We start from the raw sequence: 14,782 nt of genomic DNA, 5'->3' as shown, positions 1-14,782 counted from the left end.
TCCGGTGTATAAGTCGCACAATGCATAAAAATGCACAATTAGGTAGAAAAATAAAAAAATACATAAGTTGCACTGGAGTATAAATCGCATTTTTTGCGGGTAATTTATTTTACAGACTACTTGACCAAAACCAACATTACATCCTCTTGGAAGGCAAGTTCTAACAATAAAATAATAGAGAACAGGCTAAATAGGTGTAAGATATGCTAACACAATAGTTATTCAGTTACACAAAACATAAACAGAAAAGGTGTCCAGTGTTTATTATATTGTTTATTTTATGTTTATTTTAACATAACAGTTTTTTCATTTATAAGTCGCTCTGGAGTATAAGTCGCAGGAACAGCGACTTATAGTCCGGAAAATACGGTACTTGGTTTCACATGATGTCGCATATGGTTATTGTTGTCATAGGGGGGTCAAATAAGAGTATTCGGATCTAGAAGTCATATACTAAAATCACAGCAAAAATTGTGAATACATGTGCAGTTCTCGCATGTGGAAATCATCCAAAAATACAGTTATGAATCGGATATTCCCTTATGAAGAGAATCAAAAATGAAAAAAAGAACAACCAAAATAAGACAAAGTGTGGCTGATGAACCTGTCTCTCTTGTCAAGTGTAGCATGTGGAGTATTAGCATGCTACAGTTTATAATGAGCAACATCACACAGAATATATACAAAAAACAAAGTTATGTTTTATTATGAAAATGTCAACTGGCCAGCCTGTGGTGCAAGGCAGGGTGGGACTTGGCTGCATAACATCAGCCCAGTACGAGTCTGCCAGCGTGAATGCGAGGCTAAGGATGGTGCGGCTGGGAGGTGTGAGCTGCAGTTATGAAAGAGCGAACCATCAGAGTAGTAATGGCCGTGAGGCAGCAAGGTGCCTTGATGAAGTGGGAGCATGCGATGGAGCGGTCTGTCATCTAAGACATCAAGCAATGGAACCTCCAGACAATCAAATTCCTAATCCGGGTGGTCTAAGGTAAAATAGAACACATCTTTAAGGGCCGCTGTCGAAGAAGACACGGTCAAGTCTTAACATCCATCGCTGATCAGCAAGGCGATCGAAGTTAATCGATGCACCCGAGCTACTGCCAGGCCATTCAGTTTGTCAAAGAAGGAGAAAGGCCACAAAACACAAAATAACTGTTCTGCTGGTTTGCCCCCCATGACCCGAGACTGGGCGATGATTGGAAGGGCAGCTGAAAATTCTCAAACACATCACCCAGTCCAAATTGAGACTGGACGTCATCTGGGTCTCTAGGGCGACAAGACAACTGGTCTTGCTGGAGCTAACCTGCCCCCTAAGGAGGAGATAATGGCGGCGGCAAGAACGTTTGCAGGAAGAGATGCCAACCAGTGAAGGGTGGCTCTTGGGGATTTGCAAGGCCGACAACACACCGGAAATCAAAACAGATGCCAACAGTAGACGAGCCATTACCAACCAGAGAGAACCACCATGCAGATGGCTTGGGCTGAAGAGGGGGAGCAGTGGGTGCAGTAGAAAACCACTTGGACACGGCCAAGGCCTGATCAGCCATTTAAGTGGGAGCATGCGTGGCCATTTATTAGGGCTCGAGCACTGACAGTGCCGTAACTTCCTTATGATTGGTCGAATCGTCTCTAATTTTTTTTTTGTAGTTTGGGTCACCCTCCACTCTGTGAATCTTTGTGTTTATAGACTCTATAGCGCCACCAACTGGTGGGAATGTATATCGGCCGTAACTTCCTGATGCATGGTCGGATCGTCTCCTATTTTTTTTTTGGTTGGTTGGGTCAACTCCTGGTTTGTGACTGTGTATGTACACAGACTCTATAGCGCCACCAACTGGTGGAAATGTATATCAACCGTAACTTCTTTCCACATGAGCTGATCGGCCCAAAATTTTTTCTGGTGGGTGGTGGCAGGCTCTGGTTTGTTACCCAGTATGTACATATACTCTATAGCATCACCAACTGGTGGAAATGTATATCCGCCGTAACTTCCTTATGCATGGTCGGATCGCTTCTAATTTTTTTTGGTTGGTTGGGTCAAACCCTGGTTTGCGGCTATGGATGCACATAGACTCTATAGCGCCACCAACTGGTAGAAATATATATCGGCCATAACTTCCCAATGCATGGTCGGATCGTCTCAAAATTTTTTATGGCAGGTTGGGGCGTCAAACAGGACGTGACCACGTACCCGCCTTGGCACTGGTGTCGCCCCCTCCTGGTAGAAAATTATAAGTGTCGTATCTTCCTTGCACCGTGTTTTTTATCCTACACTCCGCGCGCCCGTCCGTTCGCGCAGGTACCCCCGACTCACGCGTACCCCCGAGCGGCGCCGGGGTGCTCGAGCCCGCTCATCATTGCTTGCAGTTTTAATTTGATGAAGCTGCATAAAATAGAGTAGCTGTGCTTTAAAGTGCAGTGCTATTTCATTCAGCTATGTTGCGATAAAACTTTTCATCACCTTTTTTGTCTTTCCAAAAATTCAACAGTGCGAGCTAAACATTACCGCTAACCATACACATCATGTAATTCTACTCACAGTCATAATAGCAACCATGCTACGTTAGCCAATATCACCATATCAACATCAAATATGGCTTTCCATTGACGTGCTGAAGCAGAAAACAGAAATCTTACCTCCTGATAAACACTGTCATTGTCCTCAAAGTCACCTGCTTTCCTGGGCAGCACATGGACATGAACATGCTGCAAGCACACAAATAAGACAAACAAATGCTTTAGGGATTTACTCTGACTTGCATTAAACTGTCGGTGTCCAAGGGAAAAAGTCTCCACTTTTTAACTTTCAATGAAAATATAAATGTACATAAATATATATATAGGTATAAATGTATGGATCAAACAACAAAGTTGTTTATTTCCAAGGTAGAATGTACAAAGTACATACACAACAAAGTATGTACAATGTACCACCTATGTACACAAAAAAATAATGTATCCCATTTAAAAAAACATGTTTTTTTCCATCTCCATATAGACATATAACATCAAGGAACATCAAGAGTCAGGCCTGTAGACTTCCTCTTTCCCTCAATTCAATACAAATTCATTTATAACCTTCGTTTTTTTTTTTTTTTGCTATTTTAAAATGATTTTATTACGACATCATGGTGCGCTTTTTCAAAGTTAATTCACCTTAACTTTTCAAGAAGTGCCCTTGGCTGGATGCAGTCATATCTAGTAGATAAAAAGCAAGCCGTACAAATAGTCAAATAGTCAAGTGGAGTTCCACAAGGCTCCATACTAGGTCCGATCTTATTCAGTCTCGATGTCCATCACTTACCAGATGTGTGTTCAACTACTAAAATACAATTATACGCAGATGATACAGTGTTGTATGCTCATGCAAAAACAAAACAGGAAGCTGCTGCAATACTTTCTGGAGCCATGGTTCATGTCCAAGAAAACTGTTTATTTTCATGACATAAAGCTGATAAACAACAAGCATTTGTTTTAGTTAATGTTGAAAGTTCAGATGTAGTGGACCAGTTTAAGTATCGGGCCGTAGTATTTGACTCACGCCTAACATTGAATAAATTAAATATTCAATTTAATTTAACTTGTCAAATTTTAATCATGTAAGACCTTTTTTGACATTTGAGTTATCTTTAAGAAAACATTGAAAGTTTTAGATGGAAAACCTCTTCAATTTCATGATTGTAATATTCCCAATAATATGTAGACTTGGACAACTATCAGATGTTCTTGGATGTCTGTCTTGTCTGGAAGGTTCCGAATGTTCGTGACTGTCTGGGCTCTAATTTTGTGGCGCAGTGCCGGGTGGCAAAGGGTGGCGGAGTGTGGCGCACCCCACGCAGTGGTCATTTCGTCCAGGACACCACTGTGCGCAGCCAATATGGTAGACTGTAATGCGTCGAGATGGGCATGGTGCATCAGGGGGAGGTGTCCACATTTTCAGATTGGCGCAATGAAAATTTTGTGACAAAGATCACCAGTCCTGACTCGGTCTATTATTGGCGCAGGTGAAGCGTACCCTCCACAGTGGTAATTTGGCTGCCTTGGTCATTATATTAATGAATATATGACTAATGAATACATATATGTAATGTTCCAATGCGATAATTCAAAGGAAGTTGTCTGTTTGGAAACAGGTCAGTCGCCCCGGTGAAATACATATAGGGATGCTAATAAAGAGCATGTGTTAGTTCTACTTCTTCAAGGGTAATATACTGCACACAGGCTTTTGTGCTGGAACCCCCCCAGTAGCGTAAAATTGAACTGATTCATTCATGTCACATGACCACTGACCAGAAGAGCGGTGACTCCATGTTGGAGTCAAATACATAACAATAACAACAACAACAACAACAGCACAAAGCAGTAAAGGACACAACTGAAGACATTTCCAGTGTTGGACACGCTGGTCACCATGGCGTCTTACGGGTTTGAATACATTTTTAAATAATTCAGCAATGCCAAGAGTTTAGCAGTGAAAATGAAATACAATGATTATTTAATAGTGTATAAGTGTTGCGCAAACCTCATGCCATATTAACAAGTCTTGAATTATTAAGTTCTCACCTTCACAGTTTGTCCGGCTTCAGGGCCGTCCTAGTGGGAACACAGAAAGCGGTAATTAGAAAAGAGGCGGAAACTGTATTTACATGAATTATTTACAGAGATTTTAATTTCAGATGAGCTGCAGCACTTTGCTACTCTCTAATTACAAAAAAATAAGATTTTTGTCAGTACATTTTGTTTATTAATCAGACATTTTGCATAAAAATATGTTGACTTGACAAATAAGATGGCAAATTAAAGACTTTCAATGAAATAATGAGAATTGTGTGCGAGTACAAATAAGGAGCCCTAAATTAGTGGGCGTATTGCAGGTGATCTAATATAGATACGTACATTGCTTACACAATTTTTAACAGGCAGAAAAGCGGTGCAGAGCGCTGTATTGTAATGAGGACCGTGCGTGTGGCAGCGGCTGTCACCATGGAGAATTTGGGAGAGGCGAGTGGCCGTAAAGAAAAAAAGTGAGAAAAATGAGCTTTGAAATCATGGAGTTGCAGGTCTTGGTGGAGGATTCAAATAAACACACCGCTGAACACCGGCAACATCATAATGATGCTATATGCCTATTTTCTCTTTTCATATACATTGGAAGCTTTGTTAGTGTCATTAATCCTTGTCACAAGGTCGGACTCGAACCGAAAAATACTAAATTTTTTCAATAAGAAATCAAATAAATCCAATTAATCCCTTCCAGAAAGCCAAAAATATATTTTACATGCAGAAAACAATTCTAAATGTATATAAATATATATAAATACACGAATAAATAGGATAAATGAACATTTAAGGTTACTTTTACTTCATGTGTTGCCAAAGATATGCTGTGGAAGTGAGATACCACTTTCCTGTTTCGCTATGAGTTATTTCTTGATTTCAATGTTGTTGAAAGTGTTTTTCCCCTTTTTTTTTTTTACCAAAATGCTGGCCCTTGCAACTTTCCTTGGCCCCCTATTATCATGTTTTGCAGTTGAGATCAAAAGAAAAGCACAGACTTGTGGCGTAACTGTGCTAGCAAGCAAAGAACTACAATGTCACCCGCTGATGACATCATAGGCAAGTGGTTCGGGTTTTTTATTCATTCATTCATTCATTCATTTTCTACCGCTTTTCCTCACGAGGGTCGCGGGGGTGCTGGAGCCTATCCCAGCTGTCTTCGGGCGTAAGGCGGGGTACACCCTGGACTGGTGGCCAGCCAATCACAGGGCACATATAGACAAACAACCATTCACACTCACATTCATACCTATGGACAATTTGGAGTCTTATTATTATTTATTTTATTAGCAGGCTATTAGGTTGCTAACAGGAATGTTTAGTGATAAAAATACATTAGGAACACAGTATGATGACAAGATATGCATTATATTATATAAACGTTTATATACATTTTTAATGTAAACCAAAAAACACACTAACCAAGGTTCTATTGTGTGTTTTTTTCCATAGTGTGTAAAATGTCCTGTCCATCTTCTACTAATAGCTTTATAATTTTGCTATGATTTATTTTATTAACAACAGGCTTTGCACAGGTGATAATCACAGGTTGTTTTTATATGTTTTGACTTTTTACACTGAAACAGGACATTTATAAAGGGTATTTTAAGTCTGTATTCAGGTTTCTTTCATTTGACAAATAAGAAATGCAATCTTTGCTTCCCCAGTGTTCACCAATCTGCTCATTATTTTCATACCAACAACATCTATGTAGACATTCATATGCAGTGGAAAAACACCTTTTTTTTTTAGGAACACGTCGTAGGAGTCCAACAGTATGCTATTATTCATCCCACTACTGCAGAGAGTTCTACTTAATGTGGTGACTAAAGCAGGCGAGCTGTCATGATTAATCTTCTGTCATCACTTCTCATCACCTCCTCAGTCAAAGAAAATGATATCAAGGTAAAGATTACTCTTTGCTGCTTTGGGTTTTTTTTTTTGTGTTCTCTCACCTAACCTGTGAAACAATTTTCTCTGTGAGGCCGCAGTGCAGGCGAGCTGCTATTTTCATATTAGCATATATATCACCAGTTATGCAGAATAGGCCCTTCAATCTAAGGTGAGGGCCTGTCTGGGTGTCTTGTGGGCGTCAGAGTTAGCTCTGTGTTTGGCTTCTATCACATTATTATAGTCTATGACAGATGAGCTGATACTGGTGAAAATGCTTATCGATTATAACGTTCTAGTCAGTGTACCCGAGTGAAAATAGTAAAATCGCTCAGGCTTGCTCGAAAACGATGACGCCATCACCATCGATTATCGCCATATTGCTTGATTTTCTCCTGAAAATACAATGAAGGCAGTATTACTGTAGATTTTTCAGAAATAAGAGGTCACAGTGTTCAAAACTTTCAGAAAAATTTTGTTCTTTTAAACGTGGGATCACAGGAGAGAAACTGGTCCTAATTCAAAATGGAACAATTGGCCTTTTATTGAAATGTGAGAAATTATACAGTACACCTTAATGTAAACCTTTTGACTCGAGGGTCACATTTGGTTATAAAATTGTGTAAAAAGGGCTGTCAAATGATTAATCAATAAATCATTTCAAATTGATTAATCATGATTAATTACTATGTGTGAAATATGCCAATTTTTTACTGTATTTATTCAACAGAAAGGTAAATGACAGGACAGGAATCTATACATTTGTATGTATTAATAGCTTCAATTGACCTAAAAATGTCAATCAAGCAAAAAGACATGGGTCTAAAAATCTAGTTACCTATTGTCTCTATAAGTCAGTGTTTTGCAACTTTCAAGTCAGTCTCAAGTCCTTTGTCTGAAGTCTAAAGTAAAGACTTGCATGTCGAAGTCAAGTCCAAAATCATTGGCTTGTAATTTTGGAGTTCTTACATTTTACCACTGTACCACACTATAAAATTTGACAAATACAATGAATGCATTTTTAATTACTTAATTAATTCATTCATTTTCTAGCGCTTATCCTAATGAAGGTCGCGGGGGGTGCTGGAGCCTACCAGAGCTGTCTTCGGGCGAGAGACGGGGTACACCCTGGACTGGTCGCCAGCCAATCACAGGGCACATATAGACAAACAACCATTCACACTCACATTCATACCTATGGACAATTTGGAGTCGCCAATTAACCTAGCATGTTTTTGGAATGTGGGAGGAAACCGGAGTACCCGGAAAAAACCCACGCATGCACGGGGAGAACATGCAAACTCCACACAGAGATGGCCGCGGGTGGAATTGAACTCGGGTCTCCTAGCTGTGAGGTCTGTGTGCTAACCACTCGACCGCCGTGCAGCCCCTTAATTACTTTAATGTTTTTAAAATAACACAAGACTCATTGACATTTGTTTGTTCTTGAACCTGCCTGGATGTTAATAGCTTCATTCAATGGGGTAGATTCAAAACTAAAATATGTCGCCTCAATGACCCACTAAATTCAGTCAGGGGTGTAGTAAGCTTCATTAAGTTTAACAGGTATGTGTGGAATTATGGGGAAAGTGGGAATTTTGACTCAGCGAATAAATGTGTAATAAAAGTAGTTGAGCATGGAAAAAAATGACTGAATAAATGATGATAAGTGAACGTATTCTTGTGTGTTCTGGTGTGTTTGTCTTTTTTACCTGGATGGCGATAGTGAGGGAGGTGGCATTGAAGTGCTTCTCAACCAGGTTAGCCACCCTCTGGGTGGTGCTGAAGAGATCTGAAACTTCATCTGGACCGAGATCGCGAAAACGCTCCACTTGTCTCAAAGGGCAAACAAGGACATCTTTTGAAAAAAAGGTGTGTTAAGGATGTTGGCAGTACAGAAAAGTCATTACAATTGTATTATTAACAAAACAATCAGACTGCACTTCCGGAATAACAAACAAAAAACAGACTGTGTACATATATTTATACTGTTATTCTGTATATTTTGTATTTTTCATATTTTGTATTTTTCATTCTTTTTTAATAGATGTGTCTGCACCTACTATACCAAAACAAATTCCTAGTATGTGTTTGATCATACATGGCAATAAACCCTTTTCTGATTCTGATTCACATCTTAGCTTTTTGCTACATGTGACTGAGCAAATTAGTATAATACCTCATAACAGCCCATACGCAGCTGCTTTTTCATACTGCATATCTAATATCTAAAATTACACCCCTCATTACTATAGAACAAGATGCAGCCTCAAACACTGCCATGTATATGCATTATTACCGTAATTTCCGGACTATAGAGCACACCTGATTATAAGCCTCTCCCACTATATTTTTAGAGGAAAACCGATTTTGTACATACACAATTGACATTAAAACATGTAAACATATTTACAAACAAAGACGGTACACAGAGAGAGTTTTCAAAGTTTTAATAATATAACTTAACAATAATAATAATATAACTTTTTTCACAAACGGTGCCTGTGATGTGGCAGTAAAACGGTAACAACACGCTAGCAACACAGCCACCTTTTATTACCTTTTTAAAGCTTTTTTCGTCTTTTTAAATTACCCCAGTTCTCCCCGCTGCCGTTTCCAGCGTCTCACCATCGCTTCGTTTATGCCAAGTTTACGTGCAGCGGCTCTGTTTCCCTTCTTTATCGGACAGCTCGATTGCTTTTAGCTTGAAAGCTGCGTCATATGCCTTTCTTTTTGCATTTTCCATGATGAGGGTATGTTCACGCTAATTTAATGTATGCACAAGACAAGAAGTTGCAGTCTTCCTCGACGCATATACTCCACCGGTCTTAATCTTACCTTTTCTACTCGAGAGCCCCTGGCGGCCGTTAGAAGAATTACATAAATTGGCCGCATCACTGAATAAGTTCTTTTTGTTGCGTGCAAATACATTTGACCCCCCTTCAAAGACCGATATGGTCAATTCTGTCCCCACCATTATAGCGTTTGCAGAAGGAGAGATTTCCATGGGACTTTTCCAGAGACAATCTCTTCCTTGAATCTCCAGACAGCTGTTTTGGGCGTTGACAATGAGAATGAAGAGCCAGGAAATGTCCTTTTCCAAGTGGGGTATTTGATCAAATCAGACTATTATCTGTTACAATAGTTATTTTAGTGTTTTTGTGATTCATTTTCAGGGTTACAGTGCATGTAATAAGAACAAGGCATTGTAGATTGGTTTTACATTGCAAATGTAATCATTTCTTTGAGGAAAAACATCTGTTACACCCCCCCACACACCCCCAATCCATTACATTTCCCAATGCCCTGGTGTCATTTTTCAACTATGACAATGACTTCACATTAGCCTGAAAATAACATATTTTCCTGACCCTTGTCATGCTCATCTCGCAGACCCAGAAATGTGTGAGCCAGTGGGCTGTTCACACAATAAATGATGAAGTAGACTTCATAACGCCCATGCAAACTAGATGGAAATGTGAACAGTATGCATATTCCCCAAGCAAAGCACTACACTAAACAGAAGAAATACAAAGGTTAACACTAAAGAATGCAAAAGTGGAAAATCCTTTCCTGGACCGCAGATCATTGCGGTCCTGGACTAAGCTCCTAGTTATAAAAAAAAACTCTCTGAAACCGAGCGTTCAGAGGTATTCCAAACTTGTTTCAGGGCTCACTTTGCCATCATTTAACACGAGAATCCAACATTCTAAGAACATTTATAGGTCCGAATTGGAAAAACCATCATAAGTGCCCTTTAGCGGCAGCCACAGAGGAGCTCAGCGGTGCCTCATTCACTTGCCGTTTATCACAATGCCTCCACTTTACCAGGTTTTCTTCAGCTCGCCTCTATTTTGGTTTATATCTAAAGTTACTTGATAAACTTATTCTGTAACATGCGCGGCACAATTGGAGTAGCATGACCGCATTTTTTCTTTGAAATGTGTTTTTGTTTTATTCCATGAAGTCATCATAAAACAGGCATGCTACCTACAATACAAGAATTTTGTTGATTTTCAGTTAGCAGTACACAGACAGTGGTAACGGCATCAAGCATCTGTATGTATGGCTGACTTCAGAGTGCTACGATATTACACCCCTCTAAATACATTGAAGTATTTACCTTGTAATCATACTTGTTTCATAATTTACATGGTGTGTTTTTTTTCATCTGCTTGCTTCGGCTGCTTGAATGCGGTGCTTTTGAGAAAAATACAGTCAACAAGGCCGACAGATTATTTCCCTGTTTGCCATGTTTGCATGAATTACCAACTTCACACAGCACAAAATAATAATAATAATGAAGTCTCAAGGATCACTTACACACATACACAGTACACATATAGCTGAATAATAAATAATACACTTCTTATTAATCCATGTCAATTTCAGACTTAAAATAATGTACAGATTTCAGCCCCACCCATTTCCGATTAAACCATACCCACCTGGTTCATACGCCGTCCACTATACGATACAGATGATTTAGATGGGGGCTTGTTTTGCATGTTCCAAAAACATGCTAGGTTAATTGGCGACTCCGAATTGTCCATAGGTATGAATGTGAGTGTGAATGGTTGTTTGTCTATATGTGCCCTGTGATTGGCAGGCCACCAGTCCAGGGTGTACCCCGCCTCTTGCCTGAAGACAGCTGGGATAGGCTCCAGCACCCCTGCGACCCTTATGAGGACAAGTGGTAGAAAATGAATGAATGAATGATTTAGATGGGTGAACAGATACTCGCTCAGGTAGTGGTGTACTCGCTCATCTCCACCATTGACCATTTCTTTGTGCAGTTTACATGCTTGCAACAAATAGGATCTAAAAAATTGTAATTAGTAATCATTACAAGTTTTCTCTAATGATAAAGAAATATGATAGTCGAGCTACCTTGTGATAAATGTGCCCACATTCCATCCACTGCTTTCAAACCCAAGTAACTTTAAACTTTTGTTCACTTCACCAATATATAAGAGAGTGCACTCTGTGTAGATGTGTTACACACTCACAAAGTAACAGGCAATGATGAAGGCAGCCGGATCTCAAATGAATAAAAATGCCCTTTGTCTTGTCAGTTCAAAACCCTCCATGGTCAAAACAAAGAGATCCATCACTGCCGCTGCAACAATTGGCTCTTTCTGCCTGATTGCAGCTGCCCTAGAATGGCCTCCATCGGCCAGCATGGCCTGGAAAACCAAGCAGCACCGGCCACATGAGCGCTATACATTCCTCACACAAAGACAAAGAAAAGAGCAAAAGCATTTATCACAATCATAGGGCTGTGATCTACTGTATGTGCACAACAACTACGTAAGACAAGTGTTTCTTTCAGGGAGTTCAATGACTAAGCAAACCCACACAGTGGATCATGTCCTCTCATTAATAAATAATATTTTCAGAAAATACTGTCAGTGGTGTCCAAACTGTCAAAATGTATCGGAATATAAAATGAATTGATTTTTGTTTTATTAATGTACAAAAAAATGCATATTCTTCTAAAGAAAAAAGGAACCCTTCAGGGTCATTTTTCTGAAATGGGTGCCAAAAATGGGACTTCCAGTTCGATCGCTAGCAGTGTGACGCTGAAAGTGCTGCGTGTTTTTAAGCTGTATTCCTGACAACACCCACAATGTCGACAAAAACGTTCTGCACCGTCAAAGGCACCTGCGGTTGCACCCGAAAGGCAGACAAGGAAGAAGGAGTAGCAGCTGGAGGGCGACATTATGGAAGGAGAAAAATACAACAACAGAAGCAATATGTTTTTTTTTTACAGCCTTGAAACATATTCTTCCAACAATTTTCTATGCCAATTATCCTCACTAGGGTGGTCTTTAAATGAGCAGATATTACTTGAGGTTATAACATCAGCTAACAATGTAATGCCACTGTTGTATTTGGTATTTTCATTGATGGGTTATTATGTAAAGAAGTCCCTATTGCTTGTGCTAAAATAATCTTTTTTTCAAAGGTACTATTTGGTAACAAAATTCATTCATTCATTCATTTTCTACCGCTTTTTCCTCACAAGGGTCGCGGGGGTGCTGGAGCCTATCCCAGCTGTCTTCGGGCGAGAGGCGGGGTACACCCTGGGCTGGTCGCCAGCCAATCACAGGGCACATATAGACAAACAACCATTCACACTCACATTCATACCTATGGACAATTTGGAGTCGCCAATTAACCTAGCATGTTTTTGGAATGTGGGAGGAAACCGGAGTACCCGGAGAAAACCCACGCATGCACGGGGAGAACATGCAAACTCCACACAGAGATGGCCGAGGGTGGAATTGAACCCTGGTCTCCTAGCTGTGAGGTCTGCACGCTAACCACTCGACCGCCGTGCCGCCTGGTAACAAAATTATCAGATTTAATTTTATTATTTAAACAAAAGCATTCTGGAAACTAACTGTTTGCAATTGAATGTTTTGAGTATTTCCCATGGAGCTTTATTTCTGTTATTAATAATTCAACCAATATCAATCTGATAAAGAGTTGCACGTCAGGGAGATTTAAACTTCTATCTTTTTTTAGATGAGTACAAAAGATTCTCTTTATTTTAGGTGTTTTTCCTGGACAACAAAACTAAATTTAATTCACGGAAATTTTACTTTATCAATCGTAAACACGGGCTGCAAGGCAGTCGAGTGGTTAGAGCACAGGCTACACAGCTAGGAGACCCGGGTTCGATTCCACCCATCTCTGTATGGAGTTTGCATGTTCTCCCCGTGCATGCGTGGGTTTTCTCCGGGTACTTCGGTTTCCTCCCACATTCCAAAAACATGCTAGGTTAATTGGCGACTCCAAATTGTCCATAGGTATGAATGTGAGTGTGAATGGTTGTTTGTCTATATGTGCCCTGTGTGTACCCCGCCTCACGCCTGAAGACAGCTGGGATAGGCTTCAGCTCACCCCCGCGACCCTTGTGAGGATAAGCGGTAATGAAATAATGAATGAATGGTAAACACTAAAATTAGAAAGGCATATCTTTATTCATAAATGTTATTTTTTAATTCTTTTTTCAACCCAAAATTTGTTCATTTAGATTACAGGATTGAATGACTTGTAGTTATCTTTGTTGATGGAGCGCATGGATGGATGGTTTGATCTTTTCATAGACCTACTTTTGGGCACCCTCCATTTTGGTTACAAAGTGAACAGGTCCATGTCAACGTGGTGTGTCGATTAATCCTGCAACATCTGCTGCAAAAACCTGAAGCCAAACAGTTGGAGGACAGCAACCCTGCCTTCCATCATTCTCGTTTTTGTGAAGGATAGGCTGTCCCAGCTGAGTGTGCTTGCTGAAACTCATTCATTCATTCATTTTCACCTGCTTATCCTCTCAAGGGTCACGGGGGGGCTATCCCAGCTGTCTTCGGACTACACCCTGGACTGGACTGGTGGCCAGCCAATCACAGACCACATACAGACAAACAACCATTCACACTCACATTCGTACCGATGGACAATTTGGAGTCACCAATTAAACAATGCAAACTCCACACAGAGGGTGGGATTGATCTCGAGTCCCCTTGCTGTGAAGTCTGTGCGCTAACCACTCGACCGCCGTGCAGCCCCCCTTTGCTCAAACTCATTCATTCATTCATTTTCTACCGCTTTTCCTCACGAGGGTCGCGGGGGTGCTGGAGCCTATCCCAGCTGTCTTCGGGCGAGAGGCGGGGTACACCCTGGACTGGTGGCCAGCCAATCACAGGGCACATATAGACAAACAACCATTCACACTCACATTCATACCTATGGACAATTTGGAGTCACCAATTAAACAATGCAAACTCCACACAGATGGTAGGATTGATCTCAGGGTCCCCTACCTGTGAAGTCTGCGCGCTAACCACTCGACCGCCGTGCAGCCCCCCCTTGCTCAAACTGAAGCTGGAAAATAGAAAACATCTTCATTCGATGAAAAAACAGCAAGGAAATTCCAGGCAAAAGATCTGGCTTAACATTTCAAGAGTTTGGCCCTGGTACTTGGTGGCTGCCGGGTTGTGTCTGTTCTGCGCAGAGGTACGACTTCACCATCATCAAAACCATCTCCATGGCAACACTCTAATTAAACAAGTCTCACAATTCAAATGTCTGGAAGCACCTCAGACACTCAACAAAAAGAGAGTCAAAGTGAGTCAATCTAGCCAAGACATCTTCATCTTCATCAAGATCCGAGAATGATGCGGCTTATTTGGCTGAAATATGCTTGACGCCGGGGCGGCACGGCGGATGAGTGGTTAGCGCGCAGACCTCACAGCTAGGAGACCAAGGTTCAATTCCACCCTCGGCCATTTCTTTGTGGAGTTTGCATGTTCTCCCCGTGCATGCGTGG

The 14,782-nt window shown here is 40.6% G+C and overlaps 1 protein-coding gene across 1 annotated transcript in view; it reads right to left on the bottom strand.

The window, feature by feature from the left end:
* Nucleotides 1-14,782, bottom strand: part of fhit (fragile histidine triad diadenosine triphosphatase) — a 99,492-nt gene that overhangs the window by 17,365 nt on the left and 67,345 nt on the right. Inside the window, exons 5-7 of the mRNA XM_058055087.1 lie at nt 8,160-8,305; nt 4,564-4,593; nt 2,638-2,706 (exon numbers count right to left, since the gene is read on the bottom strand). Coding sequence (XP_057911070.1) covers nt 2,638-2,706; nt 4,564-4,593; nt 8,160-8,305 — 245 coding nt within the window. The remainder of the gene's footprint in view (nt 1-2,637; nt 2,707-4,563; nt 4,594-8,159; nt 8,306-14,782) is intronic.

Source organism: Doryrhamphus excisus, chromosome 18, assembly GCF_030265055.1.
Source record: "Doryrhamphus excisus isolate RoL2022-K1 chromosome 18, RoL_Dexc_1.0, whole genome shotgun sequence".
Classification (NCBI taxonomy): domain Eukaryota; kingdom Metazoa; phylum Chordata; class Actinopteri; order Syngnathiformes; family Syngnathidae; genus Doryrhamphus; species Doryrhamphus excisus.
This window is presented reverse-complemented; position numbering and strand designations above follow the sequence as displayed.